Genomic DNA, 27,870 nt, shown 5'->3' on the forward strand with positions numbered 1-27,870 from the left:
ACAATTGAAAAAAATGGTTACTTAAAATCCTAATTGTAATTTAATGTTAAATGACATATTCTCTCTTGATACATCATGTCCCAAGTTAAATAATTAAAAGAGATGTTATGTTTCCATGCCAAGACTAGATATGGAAATTATCAGCAATTCTGTTTCTTTGTCTACTCTGTATTAAATGGTTCAATTAGATTTAGTGAGGAAAATATTATCCACAGAGAAGATAACTTATGTAGTTTTTTTCCTGATTTTCCTGAGGAATCATTAGGATATATCATTCAAACTAAATATTATAGAAGTAACTGTAAAAAGTTATTTGGATTGTTCAATAAATATTTGGTCACAATTACTCAAAATAAAACAAATCTAATTGTGTCTATCTGTAACGACATGGACTTGTCAAATTAAAGGCTGGTAAAAGTTCAAGATAATGATCCGACTGTGGTGCAGTTAAACCAATACAGAGTGGGAACTGAACGTAGGTCCACTGAGCCTACATACTGTCACGGGATCCAGTTCATGGATAAATAGAACTGTGGCTATTTGGCCCAGACTATGTCAGTGATTATGTTTCATCTCATGCTATGGCATTTCATTCTTTCTGCATACAGTAGACCTTCCATTTATTGTGTACTTTATTCTTTTGCTTAAGCCCTCTCCAGGTAGGGCATTTCTCCTGAATTCCTTGTAAGTTTATATTATATCAATGTAAATTATTTTGTATGAATAATCCCTGGTTTTAGAAAAATTGGAATACCTTGACTATTTGAAACACAGGTCCATTGAACCTTGCTGTGTAATTGAATTTATTTTGAATAATTTGGCTCTATCATGATTATGATTGGCTGTCACACAAGACAGAAATGAATACAATTTCTTTAGAGGAATAGGATTAAGATAGTCAAAAAGAAGACTGTATCACAGCGAGTTTCATTTAATGAAATCATAAGTTTTACAACTCAATTTTACAACTTTTTAAAAGGACTAACTTTAAATCATGAAGAATAACTGTTGCTTTCAATGATGCACAAACACCTGTTAATAGTTAACCATAGCATTGCAAAAGTAAAATTTTTGTTTTTATTGTTGTACAACTCATACATCGTGTAACATATCATGAGGTATACACACAGTGGAAAACATACAATGACCTACAGTTGCCAGAAAACCTACTTATAGTCACAACAAAGTAAAAGAAGTGAATTAAATGCTTTCAGTAACTGATACATGTTGTCCATTGATTTCAAATCAAAAACATACTGAATTACATTCTCAATATTTTCATGGATAAAAAGACTCGATGAGGTCTTTAAACTCTTATAAGGAATTCTGCTAACATTAAGTGATGCAAATGATTATTATCACAGTTTCATAATACTCCTTCTCCTCAGCCTACAGTTAATGGTGCAAGTAAAGTGCAAGCAAGAAACACAATTAAATGTCAACACAATAATGTGTTCAGGTAAGTCTTACTATTGTGTCTTTTTTAAAGGTACAATGTGATCTAACAAGTCTTCTGTCTACTTGCATATAATTAGAATAATTACCCTAGGACCCAGCACTAACTTCTGCCAGCTTACCATTACTAACGGTACAAAATTCAGACACTAGATTCACTTTGGATGTATCAGTGGTTCATCCATCAAACTCTGAGTCCAAGTATATAAGTTTTGAGTCAATTTCTTAACAAGCAACTGTATAAAAATTGTGAGCAGGGAGTCATATATAAATATTAATACTTGTATATTTTTAGTCATTTTCATATACAGCTTTTAGCTATAGTTTTAATAAAAGCAGGTTGTTTTCAAAGGGACATCAAAAATTACTCTTATTCATTCAGTGTTACACTAGCAAAACTTTACATACTTTACATACATTCAGCAATTTGTATGTTCAATGCTTACATAAAAACAAATGGTCATCTAAAACTGTGAGTAGATTAAGACATTCCCCTCTGGTTCATCAGAGATTGTTATCAACCACTATTCACCAGTGTTATTCATTAAGTGGACTGAGTTCTGATGTCAGTATAAAACTTTGGAACATGTAGGTGCTGTTGACTAAAAGCTTCATTTTATTTTAGTACAACATATGCATATGTGCATTCTAATAATTTTTATGAGTACTATTCTCCACCCTTTCAAATGCAAGGTTGAAAGCACATGGTGTTGGCAAAAAAAACCAAAGAAAACTTGGAAGAAACAGAATACAGACATTATATCATGCACATATTAGGCATCCTGTGATACTATTGTATTATCTGATCTATGTACAAGAATACTGCTGAATACATTATGTACAAATATACAATGTGGATGCTAAACATTTGATAGCTTGGTGAAATGCTGCTGTCTGCTGGGCTGTGTGCTCATGTTAAAAATCAATTCACACGTGAGTTTCAATGAATGAGTGTGTATGGGTCAAGAGTGGTGCTGGCGATACCAGTTCTGATGCACCGTTTTGTGGCTTCATTACAGAACTGTAACCACAAATGTCCAAGAAAAACTCATGATTCAGCCGCTTCCACTCCCTAAATCTTTTGGATGACAGATAGGGATCTTCGAGAATCTGGTTGATTACCGCCAGGTCACCTTCTTTTGCCTGGGTAAATAAATAGATTAAAGTGAGAAAAGCAAAAGTTCTTAACTTTTCAGAAGACTTGGCTCAATGAACAATAACTCTGAACTTTATTCTTTAATACCTCATGTATAGTTTCCAGTTCGATTGTTTTCCTGCTTCTGTGTATCATGTATTTGTAAAATAAATTTGATTTGTATTTTGATTAAGAATATTTATCTGATAATAGTGGTAACATTTTTTTCTGTTTTTTCAGGATATGTTTCACCATGAGACAGTAACTATTTATCTGGAGCATGAAGTTGCAGTTATGGCATAGAAGTAAGAACAGGTTTCCTTTTATACTTGTTCTTGGGATAACCTTGGAAAAACAGCAGTAAAAATCCTGTTGACTCTGGAGGACATTAAAATCGAATGTTGTAATGAAGGACTGAGGCATATTCAGAGAGGACTGGAAGTTTTCCTTCCCTGACTGGCAATAAAGAGCTAGAAGACATTATAACAATCTCATCATCTCATTGCTACCTTCACAAGATAGCTTAATCAGTACCAGATTTATAGATACCATTTTCATAAGGGGGAGCATGATCTTAACCTGCAAACTCACACACTTTGGATTGTCAGTCCACAGCAAAGTCTACCATTGCTTCATTGAAGATCTGATCTGTCCTGGAGAAGGAAGGGATCATATTTGCTGTATTCACAATATGAAGCATTAGAAAGGAACTGAATCTATAGCACTTATGTAATTGTGAATCTGGTGGAGTGGTATTGATGGTTGTTATCCATGAGGAAATTCAAGCCTAGCACAATACTCAATAGCACCCATCTCACCTACTGGGATCTCAATAGGAATAGGGACCAAGTCTAAGGTCCATAAAGTCCTCTGTGTTGATGACATCTGCACATGAAGTGTTAAGTTTGTTTCACTTTTCATTGGGCACTAATGATCGGAAAGCTTCAGGTATTGATCAATTTAAGTTGGTACTTATTGATCACCATCAATATGCAGCTTGTTTATGTTCAGGATTGAAAATTGGCTATATTTGTTTAAATGTATCAGAAATATACTGTATACTTTGATGCCTTCTCAGGGTCTAATGGAAATAACAACAAATTTTAATTTAAAAAGATTTGCACCAGTCAGGAGAAATTACTGGTCTATCCAGAAAAGATTCTTCATTAGTTTGAGTTACTGACATGTTGGAGATTTAAATGTTCAAAAAAATGGCACGGGGAAATTGTCCATGCCACACATTGCAGAGATCATCAAGGTCTATGAGATTTTAAGTTCCATGTCAGCCTAATATAACTCAGGGGTTATATTAGTGAAGCATGGTCAATGATCCATGTTAAAAGAAAAGGCAAATCATTTATTTATTATTTTACAAAGGATTCATTAAAAAATGAAATGTAAATCTCAAAGGTAATACAGCTAGGTTTGGTTCAGAACTTACAATCCAAGTGTCCAGGTTGTTTAAAGAAATTTTTCAATGCACTTTTTACATTACTGTGGTAGCATTCGTATGACACTATTACAGCTCAGGGTGTCATGGAGTTCAGAGCTCAATTCTGGCACTGTTCAGTAAGGTGTCTCGGTACATCCTCACCATGGAAAGTGTGGGTTTTCCTCAGGTGCTCTGGTTCCCCACCCCCCACGGTGCAAAGACGTATCGAGTAGGTTAATTGGTCCTTGTAAATTGTCCGGTGATTAGGTTAGGGTTAATTGGGGTTGCTGAGGCAGCATAACTTGAAGGGCCAGAAGGGCCTACTCCATATAATATCACTAAATAAATAAATAACTTACAAGCACAACCTTCCTTCCAAGGTTGCTGCAAGGGAGGGAAAGTAAGAAAATAAATCCTGCCCTTTCCAAAGAAAAATATTTGAAGTTGACGTTTTCTATAATCACTATTATAAACCCATTTCAGTCAGAAAAGGTAAGTTTCACATTCATACATATTAAATGAAGTTTAATATAATGCCTCAATGCACTTTTTGCTAGATCTCTGATTCAGTTGGTTTCATTAATGCTTGAAATTATACCATCAAACATGGCATAGTTGACATTTCTATCAAGAAACAAGCATAAATTTTAGTTTGGAAATGTGTGATATTATGTATGAAGTATTTGCAGATTTAAGCTATGTTACACCTAGGATTATTTAATGAAGAGTTCTCATTCCTTGGCAGCAATAAGCTAACCACATCAAATCATTTGTTTATTTAAACATTGGCAAAAAAATTGTCTATTGTCTTCTTGAGATTCACATTAATAAAGTGATAAAAATCAAAATACTTTCCTTTTGTTTTGTTCCATTGAAAAGTGACATTTCCCATGGTCAAATACAATAATGACCATTTCTGGGTTGTTTCCTATTAGTCTAGAAATTCAATTGTGCCTTTGTATTTTCAATTTGACTTCCAAAACTCTGCTACCAATCATCCAATCCTCTGATCTCCCAATGATCTTGAACCTCGAACTCTCTGAATACCTCAAGATGCTTACCTCTACCTTATTGATTCCTTTACATCCTGGCCTCCTGATTTCCTGAATCTTCATGATCCTAACTTACCAATCACTGGTGTTCCTGACACCTTCTCTCTCTGAACCACAATGGCATATCACCCTTACTCTGATTTCATGATGTTCTTCACCTTTTGATTTCCCTGATCTTAGAATTCTCCTATCCTTTGAAACTTTAATGGTCCCAACTATCTTAGCACCAATAATCCTGCTGCCGGAGACCTTTCCAACTTTGAGGATCCTCTGATGATCTAATTCTCCAAGAGACCTTCATGGACCTTCCAATCCAGTAACATCTTCCCTCCACAGTACCCCAAGACCTCTGACAGAGGCATGCGTCTCCACACGCTCTCAGCATCTTAACTGACCTTCATGTCTGACCATTGATTGCCATCATTGTGGAATATACTCTTCAATTCTCAGCCAGCTGGATTTGCATCCTAATCCCAACTCCTGAACCCAGCCTTCATCTTATGGAGAATTTCTATCCTGGACTCAATCATGTTTAAGTGTCGCTGAAGCTGCTGTGCATCTTACAAATCTGGCAATTTTTTTCTCTCTTTTTGTTTATTAGAACAAGGAGCAGTACAACACAGGAATAGGCCCTTCAGTCCAAAATGACATCATAAACACGATGCCAATTGAGCTATATATCTTCTACCTGTACATGAGTGGCACAGTAATGTAGTGGCACAGGAGACCTGGGTTCAGTTCCCACTGCTGTCTGTAAGGAGTTTGTATGTTCTCCCCATGACTGTGTGGGTTTTCTCCGGGTGCTCTGGTTTCCGCCCAAAAAGGTGTACCAGTTGGTAGGTTAATTGATCATTGTAATTAGGCGAGGGTCAAATCAGGGGTTGTTGGTCAGCATTGCTCGAAGGGCCAATTCCATGTTGTATCTCATGATCCATATTTATCCTTTTATTGAATTTTCATGTGTCTAACAGCCCTTTAAATGTCACTACTGTATCTATTCCTTCCATTTCCCCACCACAGTCTGTAGCAAGCACCTACAGCTTGTTTTGAAAAACCCTCATAAACTTCCCCCTCTCACTGTAAATGTACATTTTCTTAAATGTGCTTGTTCCTTCCTCTATTTACATCAGCAAATAATTTACCTGGCACTTACCTTTCTCAACCAAAACTATGTTAGCCTCATCTTCTTAGCCTGCAGCCTCTAACAAAATCCTTGTTGTTCTCCTCAGCCCTCTAACTTTTCTGCAACTTAAACTGTGCCTCTTTTCTAACCTTTCCTACTGTAATGAAATATCACTGACATAAAAAAAACTTCTCTAGATTTTGCCTGACCTTTGCCTGCTTCAAACTTTTCTGTTCATATTTTCACAGATTTCCAGTTTAAAGTGACGCTGGTGAAGCTCAGAGACTACTTGTCAGCAGCAAACAAAACACGGAAAACTACTGATTACTCTATTAGTTACACTTTTTTCTGGTAAATTATCACTGCGATCAGTAACCTGTAAATCCCTCTCGGAGCTGAGCTATTGAACCACCTGTATAACCTGGCATTATTGTGGTGTGGACTGAAGTCTCAAAGGTGCAGGACGGCTATGGTATGGTGTATACAGGCTGAATTGAAGTGGTGGGTTCCAGGGCAGACAGCGGGGAACGAGACATGTTTTGCCATTTCTGGAGTGGACCTGGAGGCGATTCTATGCGGCAGAACGGAGGCGAGGCAGGGCCCAGGCCCAAGAGCAAGGGAAGTCCTGAGGTTTGATCGATTTAAGTAGCAGACCAAATTGGAAAGGTGGGTACGGGCTGAATTGAGTTGGCAGGGCCTGGGTCAAAGAGTGAGAAATGGCTCTGTTTGGATGATTTAAGCAGTGGGCCAATTTGAAAAGTTCAGGGTGTCGTGGCTGGAGGCCGGGAATGGCAGGTTCAGCTCACTGCTCAGCAGGGTTTACTTGTCTCTGCGCTGAACTGAGGCTCCTGAACCGGCAGGCTGCCGGCATTGTGTCTGTGGACTCACTTTCGTGAACTTCAGTTCGGAATGCTATTTGCTTACTTTTATTATTTGCACAGCTAGTTTTTTCCTGCACATTGATGTTTGATGGCTTTCTTTTTTAAAATGGATTCCATTTGGTTTCTTTGTTTGGTGGCTGCCCATAGGTGGCCAGTGGTATAGAGGCATCCATACTGGATGTCCTCCAGTATCTCTGATCCCCTTGATCTCCCATCACACAGATGTAATTGTTTCCTTAAACAATCACGTCCTTTTTTGTCGACATGTCTTAAAACCGTGTAACCAGCAGGTTCAGCTCCTTTAATCCATATTTCCATGAATGCTATGATATTACACTGCTATGTGTCCAACAGTCCCCTTTGCTGCTCAGATTCCTTCACTATAACCTTCGCAGTTTGACGTAAATCACTGAGTAAAGCTATACTCCTTCTCTTGTTTGTTTTCTAATATTTAACTCTCCTGCTAGTGTTCCACCTTTCATTTTCAGTTCTGTTTGTCTTCCTTCAGAATCTTTGCTCAGCTTCACTTCCCTGCCAGGCTAATTTAAACCCTTCCCAGTGACACAGTGAACCTTCCAGATACTGGCCTGGTCACAGAGGTACCATCTATCTAGCCCCTGCAGGTTCTCCCTTCCCCAGATACTGGCCTGGTCACAGAGAGGTATCATCTATCTAGACCAGGGGTGGGCAAACTTTTTGACTTGTGGGCCACAAAGGGTTCTAAAATATGACAGGGGGGCCGGTCCAGGAGCAGATGGACGGAGTGTTTTGGTAATACACCTCATAAGAGAAAATAAAATATCATGGGATATGTAGAAAACATGTGCTTTAATTTCAATTGAAAATGAACAAATGCATTACAACAAAATATCTGTCTTTGAAGTCCCATGGTATTTAGCTATTTATTGAAATGACTTTTAAAACACTGAAAATTAAATGAATAAAATACAGGTTTTTTTTAATAGTAACAGTTATTATTTTAAAACTCAGAAAATTCTGTTATCCTTCAAGATATTATCATCATCACTCTCCTCCTGACTGTCTTTATTTCAAAAACGGTAGGAGATGCAGGTCTACTTGTCCTGCTCCTTCTTATTCAATTGTCCCCTGTGCCAAAACTCAACAACGACCAGCACAAAGACAGAACAATGACAGCGCGCCAGTATGCGGAGCGCGTTATTTGATCTGGAGCGCATTTTTTATTTTGAGAACGTACATGCACCTGCGCACTACTCATGTCCATCACTTAACAGAAATGACATGTAACATGTAAGGCTAATTGAAAAAAATATTTTCAAATGCATTTTTTACATAACACAAGGAAGAAACTTATTTTTAATTTCAGTGGGAACAGTGTTGTTGGTCTCCCTTTTTAGCCAGCGCATCAAAGTCTGGATTTAGTTTTGTTGTGGCGATTCTCAGAATGGATCTGAGGTGTTGGTCAGTTAACTTGGATCTGTGGCTGGCTTTGTTGATGTTCATGATGCTGAACGCCTGTTCACACAAATAGGTTGAGCCGAACAAAGAGTAAAGCGCAAATGTGGAATAATACGCTGCACCTCAATAAAGGTCAATGTATATAGAGTGCGTCATCTATTGGGAAAACGCCAGAATTGCGGGGAAAAAGTGTTAACAAGGTTTATTAATATAATTTCATCAAGTTCTGCGGGCCAGATTAAAAAGCTTAACGGGCCGTAGTTTGCCCATGCCTGATCTAGACCGTGCAGGTTCTCCCTCCCCCAGCATTAGTTCCAGTGATGCAGGACCAGTGCTTTCTCCTGTCTGTCCTCTCATGTGTCCTTCCACACCATATTATTGCTTCTGAGTTCACTGATGTACAGGACTGGGAGTAATCCACACATTGTCATCTTTGAGGTCCTGCTTCTTATTCCTTCCTAAATTCTCAAAATTACCGGTAATGCCCCACATGCCTTTCGCTACTTACAGTAGCAACCATGGCCATCTTTCTCCAGTGACCCCTTCATAATGGGCACCAAGGAGGCATCATACCAACCACAGAAATGTCCGTCTGCCCCTCTGACCATGAAACTCCTCGAGTTGTTGCTCCCATGAACAAGTACAGAGGAGCCCCTGTGATGCTGTAAAGTTGAAGGCTGGCTGCACTGCCAGGGGAGTTCTTTCCCACATCACTATTTAGAAATGAATGCTAGTTAGCTAGCAAGAGGCCCTCAGGGATTTCTTGTACTAGCTGTCTATTTTTGGTTTATCTGTCAGTTTGTCACTAGTCCACCTCTGCCTGCCCTCTCTTCAGCAGCTGGCTGACGTACCCTGAAATGCACTATCCATAAAAGACCCAGTCTCTCGGTCGGACCTTAATGACGTCAGCTGTGGCTCTAGCTCCAAATTCCAGAGGTCAATTCCTCCTACTTCAGGGACTCTTGGTTATCCTGTGACATGTGTTACAGGAACTTTTATGTCAATTTGTAAGGCTTTGCTAACATTTCTTCAGAACTATGGAACCTAAATGGCATAATACTCCCCAGTTCTGTGGGGGAATGTGATTGTGTATTTCTATATATGGGAAAGGGATACGAAGAAATTCACAGGTTAGACCTCTGATTGAGCTGAACTGATCATTCCACAAAATGCACCAAATTTTAAAAAATATTAAGTATCTCATGATTTCTTTTCTCAGATCATGCTACTGATAGTCAAAAATTTTGACAATTAAAGAATGAAATCTTCCAAAAAATGTCACTAAAACAGTTCTAAAAACATATAAAACTCAATATTTCTTCCATGATAATGTAATGGAAAGATTTCTATGTTTCTAAACAAAAATCTGCTGGATAAATGCAATATCTTATTTTTCATCTAACATTGCTTGCCTTCATGAGGTTTAACTGTTATGATTTGAACAGACACCAGGGGCCTCTGTTGAGTAATGCATTCTGTAACAGGACTGATACGCAGGAGAGCTAGCTATGCATCTCCTGCTGATAGGAGTATGCACGACTGAATTAAGTGCAAGTAACCTGAAGAAGGGTTCACAGTGGCTGAAATCCAAGGCATAAAGTTCTAAACTTTCACTGAGCTGACTTGCAAAATACTGGAGGCAAGCACTGGATGAGGACGTATGAAGTTGCAAAAAAGATTCATTGTTATGTTTCAACACCAATCCTTCAACTTGTTGTGTTGTGGAGTTCAAAGCTGATATTCTATCGTCATACTGACCATGTGACTCAGTTGGTAAATGCACTGACCATGGCTAATGGTTGCTGTGATGGATATAGCTGTGAGGGAAATTACTGGGCTAGCAAACATTAATGGGCCAAAGACTTGAGTTCAAAACCCTCTGCATCAGATTTTGAGTTTAAATTCAGTTAATCAACTAATCTGGAATTTTAAAAAGCAGCTCATATCAGTAATGATGACTATTAATTTTCAGATTCTTTTTAAAACTCACTACTGTCTTGCAGAAAGGAAAATATATTTGCCCTTATTCAGCCTGACACATAAGAAGTAGAAGCTGGTGAGGGCCTTTTTCCCTTCTCTTGCTTCTCCTATTCAATAGGATCAAGGTTAATCTTTTTACCTCAGACAACTTCCTGCACTAATACCACATTCTCTTAATATCTCAAAACCTATTGACTCCTGTCAAAGTGAACTTCTACTCACCTCTTAGGCAGTGAATCCCAGTCTCCTGCTGAAGGAACTTTAGTGCCATTAATTTTCCTAATGCTCATTTAAAAATGCTAATTTCTTCTTGAGGCACAAGATAGTCATTCAATGTCTGTGTTACTTTTTAATTCCAATTTCTTGTATCTCATTCTGTAAGGGACTCATATTAAAACTTGCTAAATTTTTTCCTTTTTATGTAATTAGAGTAATTGTCATATTCTTTTGTTTCTTACTCCTCTATTCTGCTTTCACTTTTTTAATGCTTCCTCTGCTGAATTCTGAAGGCCATTCAATCTTGTTTATAAAAGATTCGAAACTGAACATCCACAAGGTGACGTTAGACATTAACAGCAGCAGAATTGTATTCCAGTTGGCCTGATAGAACATTGGTTCAATAAGGACAGCAAAGGGGGAGAACACCAGATGTACCGGAAAACCTTATGAAGTTGCCACAAAAGGCTTTATAATGTGCTAAACTGCAAATACAGCCAGCAGTGTACAAAATGATCGCTACAGCTGAGGAATCAGATTAAGATACCAGATCCAGTCATGAAAGCTGGTGGATCATTTAAGGGTCATAGGGCGGGGACACTCCAAGGAAAGCCCTGTCCTCAACATTTTCTGGGCGAATGTGAATATTACAGAAATATAGAGTGCAAGCAGCTACCTTCATACAGGTAGAGACCCTACCAGAGTGATGGCTACTCAGCTGTGGCACCAACAACACACACGGCCAATGCCATTCTGGATAATGCAAACAGCTTCATTTGCACCCAATGAAGCACCCAAGACATTCCATCAATCTGTGGTGCATGGTAGCTCCAGTGTATTCCAGGGCAACACACACAGAATGCCAGCAGAGCTCAGCAGCTCAGGCAGCATCTATGGAAATGACCCAGCTGTCAACGTTTCCAGCCAAGGCTCTTCTTCAACAGGATGAAAGAAGATGCCAGAATAAAATGGTGGGGGTAGGGGAATGAGGACTAGCTAGAAGGAGATAATGAAGCCAGGCGGGTGTGAAAGGTTAAGGGCTGGAGAAGAAGAAGCCTGAAAGGAGAGGAGAGTGGACCATGGGAGAAAGGGACAAAGGAGGGGTGGGGGAGGGGGATAAAGATGAGTTTAGTGCTAGGATCCCATTGAAGATGGCAGAAGTTGCAGAGTATGATGTGTGGTGGATGTGAACGCTCATAGTGCTAGGAAGGACTACAGGAACTCTATCCATGTTAAGGTGGTAGGAAGATGGGTTGAGTAAGGAAATGGAAGAGATGTGGATGAGGGCAGCATCAATGATGGAGAAAGAGAAAGCCTGTTCTTTGAAGAAGAAGGACATCTCTGATGTCCTGGAAAGGAAAGCCTCATTTTTGGAAAAGATGTGACGATGACAAAGGAGCTGAAAAAAGGGAATTTCATCTTTACAGGAGACAGGCTGGGAAGAGGTATGGTTAAGATGGTTGCGGGAATCAGTAGGTCTATAAAATATGTTGATAGAGTGTCTCCGAAGCTGGAGAATGAGATATCAAGAAAGGGAAGAATGAGTCAGAGATGGACCAAGTGAACTTAAGGGCAGGGTGGAAGTCGGTGGTAAAATTGTGAAATTGATGAGCTCAGCATGGATGCCTGAAGCAGCACCAATGCAGTCATCAATATATCACAGGAAAAGTTGGGGAGCATTGCCAGTGTATACTATCTATAAAATGCAAGCAGCTGTTGCCCTGGAGGGCACCTGCTAAGCCAGCAGTATCTACTACCAAGAACCAGAAGGTTGGGGGAACACTATTGGTAATCTCAGTTCCCTCACAAGCAACAAACACTGCCTCAAGCAGGCAAACACTAAACCCCATCCACGCAGAAAATTGCTTTTACTTGTCAGTTACATTGCAAGCATGACAGAAGCCAAGTAACTATCTGTGTGTTTGATCTCCTTGATAAAACAAGTTCTTTTGGATTAAGTGCTGGGGATTGGTGATGGAGGGATTAGGTATCTGTGGGATAACCAAAAGATGGATTCAAAATGGCTCATGTTGAAAACTTTACAAATGTAAGGGCACAAAAGACCTCAGGGATATACAGTAAGCAAATTTATTTCCTTTGTTATGTAGTTTTAACTACTTCGTTATTCACAATAATGCACCAGTCACTTTAGTTTATGTTTCAATGACATAATTAATAATCTGCACCTCATTTACATATTCTAATTTTGGAAAAAAAAGCAGTCAGTCTTGAATATATCAATTGTCTTCTAGCATCCAATACCATTAGTGGGTTATGGGGGAAGATTGGGGAAATTGATTTAGATTATGATGTGCTATGTAAAAATAATCTTTCTGGATTTTGCTCCTGAATAACTTGGCTTTAATTTTATTATTGTATCCTCTTAGTTTTGATTTTATATGAGAGGATATCTATATTAACCTCACCAAGCCCATACAATATTCTATTATGACAATCAGATCAAACCTTAATTGTCTAACTCAAGGAATATAACCTTAAAGCAGTCTGTGATCACATTTTCCAAATTTAACATTTTTAAAGGCCTACTTTCATGCTGAATTTGCTAAGAAGGAATGTATTTTCTAAACATTCTCCAACAAGATATTGCCCATGTTTGCATAGCGAACTGATTGAGAAAGTGCTGTCATAGTGGGAATTACATTCATCAGGTATTCTGAAAAAAAATGACCTCTCTCTCACCTTGATCGTACTCTTCAGTGCCCTAATGTGGTGTAGTTTTTCATTGACAACTGGATCATTACATCTTTTTATAAACGACCTTCGGAATTCCTGTTTGGTCGAAGGGCGCTGCTCTCCAATTGCAGATAAGCTCGCCTGCTCCAAGGATCTGTACAGCTCCTGCAACCCATCTGTAGATCTTCTGGCTTCTGCTCGACTTTCTACATAGGAGTAATGTAGATTTTGACATCTTAGGATATGCACAAATGGAATTGCAACCACCACAAAACCTAAATTTTTTTGGATGTTTACTAACAGAAGTTTCTTAGGTATGTTTATTTTCCTTTTGACAGTTTGGACCTGTAGGTGACAGATCCTCAACTGAAAAGTTATCTCCAATGAATCTCCAATTATTTCAGATCATACTTAGTGTGACAAAGGATTCACCGTATAAATGAAATGAGTTAGCCTTCAATTAAACAGTTCATAGAAAACACAATTCATTATTCATCAATTTGTAATAAAATTAAGCTCTTTAAAACTGAAGTACATATTTATATTTTATTAGTACAATAATATGAAACATTTAAAAATACAGTTTGTTAACTTGCTGAATAAATGCTTTGTTTAAACAAGATCTAAGGGACTAAGCTCAATATTGAAACTCTAGTTACAAATAGCAGACTGAATTTACATCTGTCAACAGATTTCTGTTTGCAAAGAGACACAGTGAAAGACATCTATTAAAAGGGAATAATCTTGTGACAGCATGGGAAATCATCCAGTGACCAGTACAAGTCAGCATGATAGCTATTATGCTACTCAGGAGCTTCAATTTTCAAATTATATAACATAGTTTACAACATATTATCTACTGTACAATGGAGGCAGTCACAAGAGTAACTGGTATACATTATATGATGAGAAAGCAAACAGATGACTCAAGATGTACCTTATAAGATTACAATAAAATTAAAACAGGACCAAACAAACATATTTTAACATTTATGAATTGGTCACTGCTCCCTCTTACCTTACAAATTCTCCGTTCTTGAGCTGTTTCCACTGTTTTCAGACATAAGCAATGTAATCTCGTGGGGATTACATTATTTATGTCATGTGACTGCGGCCTTGCTGATCGGCCTGAAACAGGGAACAGGGGATTTTTAAAGTAAGAGGGGGCAACACTCACTCCTTCATTGAGTTGCAGGTTATTAACGGATGATTAGTTAAACTGTGACATCTATAAGATACATTATTTGCATGCACTGCTTTAGCTTCTTTAAACAATAATCTGATAATATTTGTTGGTGGGAATTACTGGTTCAAGGTCATTCAGTCAAGTTCTCACACACACAAAAGATGCAATGGATAAGAATTCGACACCAGACTTGCCAATTTTGAATGCATGCAAATAAAAGATGCAGTTTAATTTCTTTTTATATCTAAAGTTAGAATAACCGGATTCAAGGGGAAATAAAAATAATGTAAATTGCAGTTGCAATATTCCCACAATGGCATGATCTAAAAGCACAACTTTCTAGTAGAACAAATGCAATGTTTGCGGCCAGAATTTCATTGAGAAGGAGAAAGAGTGGGATAAATTCAGTGAGTTAAAGTTGCCACTAGGAAAGCTCGCTCGTCTGGAGAGAAGATCGAATGTGCTTGTTTTTTTTAATTGCTTCTGATGCTGTTTGAACATTGGAAAGTGAGGAGGTGTGTGCGCTGTGTGCACTAGCCTTCAAAACCTTTCAAGCACAGTCGGTTCTTCTCAGAAGGTGGATACCAGTTTGTCAGCGCCCACACCATTGAATAAAGATCTCAGAATACATTCCCATCAATCAAATTAATTTTGCTGCCCGTTGGAAATGGTAAAACAGCCAGCATGACTCTAATAATTACAGCTGAACTTAGTACTTGTTGGCATTTTCACGTTCTGTTTCTTATTTGGAAAATGATTGATAGACAAATTACCAGAAGCAGAAAGCATGAAGGGCCCATCGGGAGTGGGGAATATGGCATTGAGGTAGAGAGGCCACAAAAGCGATGAGCCAGGATGTTGCCTGGGATGGGGAGACTGAATTGGCTGGGTTTGTTTTCCATGGACCAGGGAAGTGTGGGAGGAAATCTGGTTAAGGTGTACAGAACTATGATGGTGTAGACAGGGCAGATAGTTTTCCTTCACCAGAGGTAAATATAATCAGAGGCAGTTGCTTAAGATAAGGAGTAGGGATTTAGAGAGGATCAGAGGAAGAGTATTTTACATGCACAGATTTGTTGGAAACTGTGCCAGAAGGTGTTAGAGGCAGAAGACATTTTTGAAGACTTTAGATGAGTTCATGAAAATGCTATGGTATAGAAGGTAGGAAGGCTAGAAATGGAAAATGTGGTTAGTATAAATGGATGTTTGATGGCCAGAATGAACCCAATAGGCTAATGGGCCACTTTCCATGCTGTATGACTCTTGGATCAGCCATGACTGCATTGTACGGTGCATCAGGCTCAAAAGGCTGAAACCCTACATCTTATTTTCAGCACTTCTCTGGAACTTCACCAGGTCCCTGCAGTTACTCTCTCGACATTTACCTCTTTCTGCTTCATGATTGAGTTTATAACCAATAAGAGAGTTAAATCTCTACTTTATTCAGATGTAGCTCTTCAACTGAGCTGGAACTCAGTGAAGTGACAATAGAATCATTTTAACTCCACCCTGTGTGAAATTGTTGCAATTCAATAATACATCTGCTTTAACAATTTGTAAGTAAATTGGGAAGATTAAAAAGAAGGAGCTTTGGAGCTCTTTGTGTCAAATTCCCTTCAGCCAATGGGTTAGATTATACTTGGTCACTTAAAGTAGTACTGGAGTCTTTTAAAATCATCCATTATTTGAAATGTTATCAGCAGGCCTGTAACAAGATTTTAGCCAATGCCACAAGTAAGGAGTTGGGTGAATTAGGAATTTGCAACCATTTGCTTTTTAACACTGTATGCTAATTTGTGGATCTTACACTGATTTACATTTGGTGCAATGTTAAACTGCTGAAGTTGACTGGCGTTTAATTCAGTTTGTATCCATGAAACCACTGCCCAGGTGTTCTCTAATGGATGAGGCATACACGGCTGTTGTGTTTGAATCTCCAGTTTCTTCTCTTGGATCAAACCGATTTGATTTTGAGAAAACACCTAGCCTTCCAAACCTTTCATCAAGCAGAGTGGAATTCTTCTCAGTTTGTCAGCACCCATACCATTGAATAAAGATCTCAGGATACATTCCCATGATTAAATTAATTTTGCTGCCCGTTGGAAATGGTAAAACAGCCGGCATGACTCTAATAATTACAGCTGAACTTAGTATCTGCTGGGCTTTTCACTTTCTGCTCCTTATTTGGAAAATGATTGAGTGGGAAATATGGTATTGAGATAGACAGAGAGGCCACAGAGGACATAAATTACTTCTTTATCCCTTTACTCTTCTGACACTATCAAGCACAATGAATAGTTAAGGGAAATAAGGTATAGGATGTGGAACACAGTGTAACTGTGTGCACTATTGTGTTGGCAATCTAATCCATGTAGTGGAATTTGCATTGCATTTGCTTTCATATTTGTCAGTCTTTAGACTGAATCTTTAGCTCTTTCAAATGGAAGGCTGGCCCAAAATAGTGAAGGGGTTCCCTGCAATGGACACGCAAGGGTTTTGCTTTCACCCCTTGCCTCCCAGTCATGTCTAGATGTGGGATTTGCCTCTGAGGGAAAAGAGGGTGAGGAAAGTAATGGCAGGATTACTGCTAGCTCAGTTTTACAATCGGAGGAATGAAAACAGACAGAAAATCAATGCACCTTTGCCCCTTCGACTCATTTGTCCTTTGAGTGTCATTGTCTTTTTTCAGTATTGTTTATAAATTAACACAATTAACTGGGCCAGCAACAAAGTGATACTAATTGATAGTTATGTGTCGAGCCTCGTTTCAGCAAGTCAATACAGCATGGGAACAGGTCCATCAACCCATTGATCCTATGTTGACCAATCAGCAATTAGTTACACCAACCCAATACTAATGGTGTTTTATTCTCCCCACAAACACAGCAACTCCCCCAGAGTCTGCCACTCACACATACACCAGCAGCAACTTCTAAAGTTAACCCAAAGAGCCTGGAGCAATTGGGAGCAGGTAGAATGAGCAAGCTCCGCACAGACAGCGCCAGTGAATCGGATTGAACCAAACTGACTGGAACTGTGAGGTAGCAGCTCAATTAACTGTGCATCTATCATCCTTCACCATTCTAGAATGTATGATGGGTACTCTCTGATAATAGTTATTTTTCAGTTGAGTCACTTAAAATGTCCTTCAGTGAATCAGTGTGGGATTGTATTTATTGTCCCTGAATGACTTCAGCAAAGAGGCAAAGATTTTGTTATAAAACTTCAAAACCTGCTGGGTTATTAGAATGTTGAACCAAAATGGTTAATATGACAAAGAAAAAAGGGTTTTAAAATACTGCGAACTTGAAAGGTAAGAACCTTAAGAAACTTTGATCTGGCCTGTTCAGAAAATGATTCATCAAAAATATTCCAAACTTCTTCATCTTCTAGTAACATTTAATGGCAGTTGGCAGACTAACGTAAGGTGTATTATCACCATTTACTGAGCATGATTCTAGCACACCAAATACTTTTCTTTCAGAGAGTCTTCCTCCACCATTCCTTTTACATTTGTGTCACTACAACCTCACGTAGTACTATGAGCATTAAAATCTCCTGACAAACATCCAGCATTTTAAAAAAGATTAATAACCCTTCTCTGACCATCAACGAACAGAATTCTATCATTCTATTGCAAAATAATGAAAGGAAAAAAAGACAAAAAAAAGAAAATAAGAAAAACACAAACAAACTTTCTCTGAAGTCTGAATATTATTTACCCCTCCTTGTAAAGCACCATTAATAACTTCTAGAGCTAAGTCTTTCATTTCCAGATCTTTTTCTACACCTTTCAATATAGAGTGATGTTCCCGTGTTGTGGGGAGTGGGGGGCGTTGTGTGTGATCGACAGCCCCACCCCAGCATTCATAATGACCAGTGCTACTTATTGTTTTAAAGTGCCTTCCTGGGATTATGGCAGGATGTTCAAGTTCATTTATTGTTACACTCTAGCTTGGGTTGCACAGTTATTCGCCAGAGGGTTTGTGGGTCACTCTGACTGTAACTGGGGTGTGTGATTACCACCTCCCCCACTGTTTGTGACTGAATGGGTTCTCTCCCTGGGACATAGTGCCCAGTCTGTTTTCGTGTTTATCACATCAGTTGAGATAAACGAGCTTTCTGGTCTGACATCACGGACTGAGTGCTCACCACATTGGTGTCAGCTGTGGGATTGGAAGTACAATGTTGGATGGAGCTCGGGGAATTGAGCTTGCCCTCCGTGCCTTTGTAAAGGCACTGATGCCTGACATTACCATCATCGCTGGTGAGCGGTTACAGAGACGAAGAGGGCAGAAGCAATTTTAGCCCCCTAGGGTGTTCCAGTGTCCCCCGCACGCTGCCAGCCCGGGCAGGTGTAACTGAGGTGGAGAAGTAAACTGATGAGTAAGAGCTCGTGAGACAGGCCTGACCCCGCTGTTGGTCAGGGAGCAACCTCTGCTATCAGCGTGGCACAGCAGGCCATGTGGACGGGGACTGACTTCACAGCCCAGTGTAGACATCAGGAAATGTCATGTGGGTGCTACCGCCTGAGACCTCTGGCAGAATCCTTCCATTGTCACCTCTCCGGTTGGGTTGCACGGGTGATGAGCAAGGCTTATACGCGGACTGCGTGGTGGGGGGCATCAGATGTCGGGCATTGGTGGACACGGGCTCAACCATCACCATCATCCATCCCGGTGTTCTCTCCAACACGGGCCAGCCATCTCCGCCTGGGTGGACACCGACAGCGGTCCAGTTGGCGACTGTGCGGCGATGTGAGGGAAGAGGGGCTGTGCTTCGCAGTGGGGAGAAGCACAGTGGAGCATGACTAGGTGCTAGCTGACATCGGGGACATCGGCCAGGGCCTGCTGTCCCACTGGGGGTCCTGTGTGGATGTGTCAGGGGCAACACTCTACCTTGGTGCTGAAGCCGTGGTTCCCCAGCAGGGCAGATCCAGAAAGCAGAATGCTCGGGGGCAGCAACATCAGTGGCCCATGGAAGGGCAGCAGAACCTGAAGTGTTCCAGGGCAACACAGCGGAACCAGGGGCAGGTGTAGTGGTGGCACTTCTGGTGGCAGTTGGTGGCGATGTTGGCCTCCCCACCAGCTGTGCAGGGATCAGGTGAGTGATCTTGTGCTGGCCCAGGTCAGTGTGGGATGATAGCTGGAGTGGGCAGAGGTCTCCGCCCTGGATCCAGAGATCAAAGCCCTACTTTCTCAGCGGGGATCACTGGAGATGCGCGGCAGGTTGCTGTTCCAGCGATGGCGGTTGTCCAGCAATGACAGACATCTCCCGCAGCTGGTGACCCCCGAGGGGCTCCATGCCACGGTCGATGCATGGCTGATGGGAGTTCGCCATTTCGGGTTTGCAAAGATGAAAGGCAGGCAGTTCAAACACTTCTGTTGGCCTGGGTACAGCCAGGATGTGGAGGTGTCCATGCACTGCTGCGATGCTTGCATGTCCCAGAAGGGGCCGGGGCCCCAGTCTATGGCACCAATACAACAGTACTTGTTGGGGGCCCCACCCAGAAGACAGGACTATCCCCCAAACTGGCAAACCACTGGAAGGGGCCGGGTGAGGTGCTCAACTGCCCCTCCGATGTAGTATATCAGGTGCAGTTGACAGAAGCTAGTCGTGCTGCATCGGGACTGGCTGGCATTGTATTGGTCCTTGGCTGCCACCGACCCAGTGGGGCTGAAGGAAGGAAGAGCCACTCTGGGTGCCCTGCCTCTTGCCTCACCAAACTGCGCCTCCCACCGTTTCTCCAGAACCCCCCACCCCCTCCGCCAGCACCCCAGGCAGCAGCATTGATCACTATTGGGACTTCTGGTCTTTGTAGTGGACACTCGGGTTGTTGGGGACAGCTGACTCCTCAGGTGGGGCTTGTGTGGTGCTTCGGTGGGGGGGGGGGATGTGGTCAACAGCCCCACCCCTGCATTCCTAAGGACCAGCACTATTTATTGTTTGTCATGGAATTATGGTGGGATGTTTAAGTTCATTTATTGTTATATTTTTGCTTGAGTTTACAATTATTTGCATGTGTGTTTGTGGGTCACGCTGACTGTAACCGGGATGTGTAATAATCACGTCCCCCATCTGTACGTGACTGAGTGGGTTCTCTCCCGTGGTCATAGTGAATTAGTCTGTTTTTGTGATTATTGCAATAAAGATATCAGTTGAGATAAAAAAGCTCTTCTCGTCTGTCAGTGTGGACCAAATGCTCGCTGCAATAATTTTAATTTTTTTCTGAACTGTTTGTGGTGTGCAATTTACCATTTCTGCCATGAAAATAAAAAAATAGTCTATCAACAATGAGAGAATTCTTTTTTATAAAATCATGCACTTTACACACTGACTTTAATCTGTCAGTATTCTGGATATTAATAAGTCCCATTGACTGTCTTCTGTACTTTCTGAAGAGCCTCTTCATTTCTACTCGAACATGCTGCACTTCCACAGCCTTCTTACATACAGGACACCCTACATAAGCAAAGTTATATTCCCCTCTACAACTGCTACATTTTTGGCCTAACAACTTATCCATAATTCCCATAATCATGTCCCCACCACATCAACCACTCTGCTTTTTACCCCTGCACATAGCTGCTATCTGACTCAACTTCTGGCACTGAAAACATCCCAGGCACTTAGACTTGAACTATATAATTTATATAGCCAAAATTAAGCCTATCCAGCAAATTTTCCCATGGAATTTAATCAATACCGATAGGCTATCTGTCCTTACTCCAGCATGAGACCCTTTGAAATATTTAGCATCTGAATCTATTTTCCTAAATTATTTTTAATTTGGTCCATGGATACATCTAGTATCTAACACTCGTGTAATTACTCCCCAAAGCCACTGTTGTTCAATATAATTCCTTGATGTTGCTTTCCTTCCTCTCCTAGTTTTTAACCCTACAGTTATCTCACTATATTTACAAAACTCCAAGAGTGGCCCATCTTTTAAAGGTCTTGCACCCACAATAACTCCTAATGCTTTTTTCGAATCCTTAGTTAGTCTAATCGGATTGATACAAGAAACAGGTTTGCATTCAAAACTCAGCAATACATTAAATTCTTTCTTGCTTCTTTTATTTAAATCCTGTCTACTGCCTTCATCACTAGTCAATAGACCTTTACCATCCTCAATTAGCTGCTTATTTTCTGTTTCCCAGAAACCTGCCATTTACCTTCCTCCAGACAACTCCTACTACTCAATACCATCTCCCATTTGCTACTTCCATCTCCTTCATGACTTCCTGACAACTCTACCCCACAATCCTTGACTGAAACCCTCTATCCAACTCCGCACTCTAAAAAGATTCCAAACAGTGAGATATCAATAATTTGAGTGAGAGTACTTTGTATTGAATTCCTGTTTCTGAAGATATTAATATGCTTTGATTGGGGAATGTAAGCCCCACTGCCTGAAAGACTTAGCTTTGTTCCCTTTTGTGACATTTGTGTTTTGAGTTCCAGATATGTTCACGTAAAGATAATGATGGTGCACTAATATTGCAATAACAGTGTAAATGCAACACTGTCCGAAGCTGGAGTTCCATCCACCAAACAGAGTGAAGCTCTTAGAGGAGGGATTCTCAATCCAGTTCACTTTGAAGGAGACAGAGCCTTAACATCTAAACAGTGTGGTGTAGTTTTGAAAGATAATGGCAGCTTTGGATTGCATGGGCTTCTTCTAGGGTTAGATCTTATCCAAGCCTCATGACCCATTTTCTGTCCTCACCCAACTTAAAAATTCTTCAGGTTTAATGCCAGAATTTTGATGAAGGAATTTAAGAATGAGGAATGTGAGAATCAGCTCATTTGGATATATAAAGTGTCCATAAAATATGATACTTGCAGCACCTAAACTAAACACTACTTGATAAACTACAGAGTACAAAATGGATCTTAGAATGCAGAAGAAATCTGTGTGACTTCCTTCCTAAAGTTTTTAGATGTCTTTAGCTCAGAGGTAGAACTCTCTGTGTCAGAAGATCATGGGGCAAGAACCAATCACTGGGTGGAAATTATTAAACTGAACACACAGACACACACACACACTCACATACACACACACACACACTCACACACAGACACACACTCACACACACGCAAACACACACACACACAAACACACACACACTCACATGCACACACACTCACACACACAAACACACACACACTCACATGCACACACACTCACACACACAAACACACACACACTCACATGCGCACACTCACACACACACTCACACGCGCATGCGCGCACACACACACACACACACACACACACACACACACACACACACACACAGTGTGGTCGCTGCATTTCATCATCCACTTATATATTTCCTACCATCAGCAAATGGAAACACGTACAAACACACTGGACTGAGACCCTTCGTCAGGACGTTGACTGCTCGTTTCTACGGATGCTGCCCGACCTGCTGAGTTCCTCCAGCGTGTTTGTACGTGTCGATTTGACCACAGCATCTGCAGTGTACTTTGTGTTTAGTAAATGGAAACAGATCTCTTTACTCAGGATTTGAGCATACAGTATAATCTAGGTTTTAAATTGAATTGACTTTACTTCTTACATCCTTCACATACATAAGGAGTAAAAATCTTTATGTTACGTCTCCGTCTAAGTCCTCACACGATACTGTCATGCTGTCACTTGGATGAGGGGTATCTTTGGGGATAGCTGGCTGATTTCTGGTCATGCCATAATAGGAGAAAAACAGTGAAGATGTTTTCTAATCTAGGAACACCAAAACCATTCATTTCTCAACTATTCACCTGCTGTTTGCTAGACCTTGCTGCAGATAAAGCAACAATGAAGGAAAATCCACACAAGATTGAAGATGCTGGAATTTAAAAATAAACTGCTGGAAGAAATCAGGGGGTCAAGCAACATTGCTCTCAATTCCTCTCTATTACTTAATGATTCTTCTTTTCTGGATCTATGTTCATTTCAGTAGACAATGTGTCATTGATATTTGCTATAAACCCGTGGACCTCCACAGCCAGCTCTTCTGCATTTCCTTGCACCCTTTCTCTGTAAAGACAGCATCACCTTCTCTCAGCCTTCATCTGTTTTCAGAATGAGGCTTTTCACGCCAAGATTTCTGAAATATCATCCTTTTTTCAGGAACTGTGGCTCTCTTTTTCTCATAGCCCTCACCCGCCTCTCCTCCATTTCCCACATGTGGCTCTTACTGCCACTTCCCCTTCCCCAGACAGAATAGCGTTCCTCACTTTTCTCCCCACTAGGCACTGCATCCAGCAAAATTTTCCAGTTCTGCAAATTCAACAGGATTCTTCCATCTGGCAGATCTTCCTCACTCTCCTGCCTTTCTGTTTTCCCAGGAATCACTCTTTCCATGACTCGTTGGTCTAGTCATTCCCCCTCCCCCACCCCCAACTCCTTCCCGCTTCCTGACACTTTCCTCTGTAACAGTTGGAAGTGTTACATCAGTCCTTAAACCTCTTCTCTCAACTCCGGCCAGGTGCCAGCTATTCCAGTTGAGGTAGAGATTCATACGCACCTCCTCCAATCCTGTCTATTGAAGTTTGAGCTTGTGATGTAGATTCCTATACATCTTTGAGAACAAGCATAGACTAGGCAACTCTTTTGCAAGGCACCTGCACTCTGTCTGCAAGGGTTTTGTGCTTTAGCAGCATCGCGACTCCTTTCTCATTCCCACACCTGTCTGTCCTTGGCTTTTTTCATTGCCATGGTGATGTCAAACACAAAATGGAAAAATAGCACCTTGTATTCCACTTGGGCAGCCTTCAGCTCAGTGGTGTGAACTTTCCAATTTAATGTAACCCAACTTATGTATTCCTTGAGCAACATACACAAAATGCTGGAAGAACTCAGCAAGTCGAGCAGAATCTACGGAGGGGAATAAACAGTTGATGTTTTGGATCGAGATCCTTCAAAGGCCCGAAATGTTAAATATTTATTCCCCTTCATAGACACTGCCTGATGTACAGAGTTCCTCCAGCATCTTGTGTGTTTTGCTAAAGATTTCCAGCATCTGCAGAAGCTCTTGTGTCCTTCTTGCTATCATCATCCCCTGCCACCTGGCTCCTCCTGCCCACATAAACAGACCAATCTACCCACCTACCTTTTTCCTTGGTTCTCCTTTCTATCTCCTCCTCCACCTACCTGCCCTTCATCCCTCCATTATCTGGTTCCTCCTATCACCTACCATCCCCTACTTCATCCCTCCCGCTTGCTTCCATATGCTGGTTACCTTCCCTCTACATTGTCCATCCCTAAACAGTGCCCACCTTTGCTCTCATAGATGGTGATTGACCTGCTGAGTTCTTCCAGTAGTTTATTTTTTGCTACAACAGCAACAGGTTGGCTATGAAGTATTTTGGGGTACACGAAGAACATGGAATGTGATATCATAATGAAATAAATCCCAGTCACGCAATACTCTCCAATCACTCTGTAAGCGTGATGCGCAGAAATGTAGCTGATACTAACCTTGCCTGTTTGCACCATTTTGCTTGATACCTGGAATCTCATCATCTTCAGATCTCTCCTCGGCGAGTCCGGGAGGCAGCATTTGTCCTCTGATTCTTGCTTCTCTATTCCTAGGCAGACTTTGGCTCCGTTGTTTGCAAACTCTGCTGTGAGAACCCGGTCCCAGCTCACACTCTACCAATGGAAAAGGCCCATCACGGTCATGGTTGTGGTGTCTCTGAACAGGCAATGTTGCCTGCCTTCTCCTCTCAGGTGACATCAGTCCTGTTCTACCAGTTACATACTCTGCTTCCAGAGGGATAGTCTGCAAGAAGTGCAGCCCCGAACTAGTCAGAGGAGTTTCAATCAGATCCTGCCATGACCGTCGCTCTCTGTATGAAGATCTGCAACCAGATGAATGGGTACTTCCTGATGCATCGTGTCGTGAATCCTCAGCTGATGAGTGTGAGTATGTTGACTCACTCGAGAAGTGACGTCCGTGCTTAGATTCAGGAAAGGGACTTGACGAATTCATCTGTGGAGAGTAATCAGAAGAGTTAGCCAGTACTGAACGAACAGGTCGATCTGTGCATAGTTCTGTATGTACAGTATGAGCCGTAAATTGCTATTTGTCACATCCTTCCATTGCAAACTTCTCTTCCAGCTCTTGTCTAGATCTAGACTCCTGCAGTCCCTGATTCTTTCCTCCCGACTGCACTTGTGTGTCCTTTAAAACTTACATCTTTAACCAAGTTCTTGTCATACATCCTGAAATATCTTGAATATATTGTTTGATAATTATTTCTTTAAAATTGTTTAAGAAATTATACTCTGTGTGAAACTGCTACATAAGTGAAGGCTTTCATTCTTGTTCTGTGCAGCTTAGCTTTATACTGGACAAGAAGCCATTTGGCTCTTTGAACCTGTACGAGCCCTTGGAAAAGGGTTTCCTTCCACATATTTCCTCTTACAGAATATGTCCAAGGTCTGCATCCAATCCCCTTCCAGTCACTGCATTTCACAGCACCTTCTTTTCCAGCTGTCCACACTGAAGTTTGATCACTCAGTTTTCCAAATATGTCAACTTTGGATGAGTTGATAGTCTCATGTATGATTCCAGCCTCACTCCAAGTCTTGTGCATGAATCAGACAGGCACGTCCATGCTGTGCTGATGAACATTATGTGAGTGTATGAGATGTTTGTATGCTTATACCTTAAATACAAATGAGCAGGACAGCTTTGATACTTACTGATGGTGTCCGGGGATAGGTGTCACACACAACTGAAGGGACTTCTGCTTTCACAGCTAAGGAATCATTAACATCCTCTTGGTCACTTTCACTCCAGTAGTCTAATGAGGAATAAAAACACCTTATAACAAATCATCATTCAGGCCCACAATGGCGGGAATGCACAGCCTTGAGAGATGCAGTCTTACAGATTGGGACTTTGCACTGGAGTCACTGAGTAAAGAGGTTGCTGGTGGGAAGAAATTTCTGGAATATTTGTGGTGATTAGAGTGTGGCAAATGTTGTTCCATTGTTAAAGAATGGTCAGAGGATAACCATGGGAATTATAGACCAGTGAGTCTTATATCAGTGGTAAGCAGACAGAAAGGATTCTTAGGGACAGGATTTATGAGCACGTGGAGAAGCATAGTCACATTAGGGACAGAATGCATGGCTTTGAGGGGGCAGGTTCTGTCTCTTGAACCTGATTGCATTTTTGAGGGGGTAACAGAACAAATTGATCAAGATAGAGCCATGGATGAGGTGTATATGGAATTTAGTAATGCGTTTCACAAGGTTCTCCATGGTAGGTTCATCCAGAAAGGCAAGAGGCATGGAAACATGGCTGCATGGAATTGAAATTGGCTTGCCCACAGAACACTAATGGTGGTAGTAGATGGAGCTTATTCTGCTGGAGTACTGCTGTTCTGCTGGGATCCGTTCTGGTTTGGCTCCCCTGCTTTTTGTGACTTTTATAAATGACTCTGATAAGGAAGTGAGGGTGAGTTAGTAAGTTTCAATATAACATGAACATTGGAGCTGTTGTAGATATTATAGAGTGCTGTCAAAAATACAATGGGATATAGACAAGATACCCCCATTTGGGTGGAGAAGTAGTGGGTGCAGTTCAAACTAGAAAAGTGTGATGTATACACTTTGGAAGTTCAATTTGAAGGTAGAGTAGAAGGATTGGCAGGTTTCTTAGCAGTGTGGAGGAGCAGAGGGATCTTAAGGTTCAAATTCTTAGATCCCTCAATGTCACCAAGCCAGTTGGTAGAGTAGGGAAGGAAGTCTATGGTGCACTGACAGGTGGCAATGACATTCATGAAAGGTCAGTGGAGGAAAGTTCAGGGAAGACGTTAGAGGTAGAGCACTGAAGGTTTTTCACGCAGGGAAGGGTAGGTACCTGGAGTGTAGCTGCATGGCGTGGTAGTAAAGGCTGATACAATGGAGACATTTAAGAGACATTTAGAGATCACATTGGATGTAAGGAAAATGGAGATTTATGGGTGGTGTAGGAGGACAGAGTTTGATTGATCATGGAGTAGTTTTATACAGGTCAGCACAACATCATGGGCTGAAATGCTTATGCTATGCTATGCTGTGCTGTTCTGTACCTTATCAACTTGTTTTTACTGACAGAACTCCTGCTCCTCCTCTTTCGACTACTTGGGCTGAATGGTTGATAAAAAATTCTAGCCCTTTATATACAAACCATTGACTCCCCACTATTTGTTCAAGTTGTTGTTTGTGATATCATTTCTGGAAACCTATGAAAGATCCTCAACACGATCTCTTCCA

At 40.9% G+C, this 27,870-nt stretch overlaps 1 protein-coding gene across 1 annotated transcript in view; it reads right to left on the reverse strand.

Moving 5' to 3' along the window:
• Positions 1–1,063: 1,063 nt before the first annotated feature.
• si:ch211-26b3.4 (connector enhancer of kinase suppressor of ras 2) overlaps positions 1,064–27,870 on the reverse strand; it is a 911,874-nt gene continuing 885,067 nt past the window's right edge. The window contains exons 20-23 of the mRNA XM_059977444.1: positions 26,311–26,411; positions 25,081–25,594; positions 13,412–13,611; positions 1,064–2,598 (exon numbers count right to left, since the gene is read on the reverse strand). Coding sequence (XP_059833427.1) covers positions 2,383–2,598; positions 13,412–13,611; positions 25,081–25,594; positions 26,311–26,411 — 1,031 coding nt within the window. The 3' untranslated portion in view covers positions 1,064–2,382. The remainder of the gene's footprint in view (positions 2,599–13,411; positions 13,612–25,080; positions 25,595–26,310; positions 26,412–27,870) is intronic.

This window comes from Hypanus sabinus, chromosome 8, assembly GCF_030144855.1.
Source record: "Hypanus sabinus isolate sHypSab1 chromosome 8, sHypSab1.hap1, whole genome shotgun sequence".
In the NCBI taxonomy this organism is placed as follows: domain Eukaryota; kingdom Metazoa; phylum Chordata; class Chondrichthyes; order Myliobatiformes; family Dasyatidae; genus Hypanus; species Hypanus sabinus.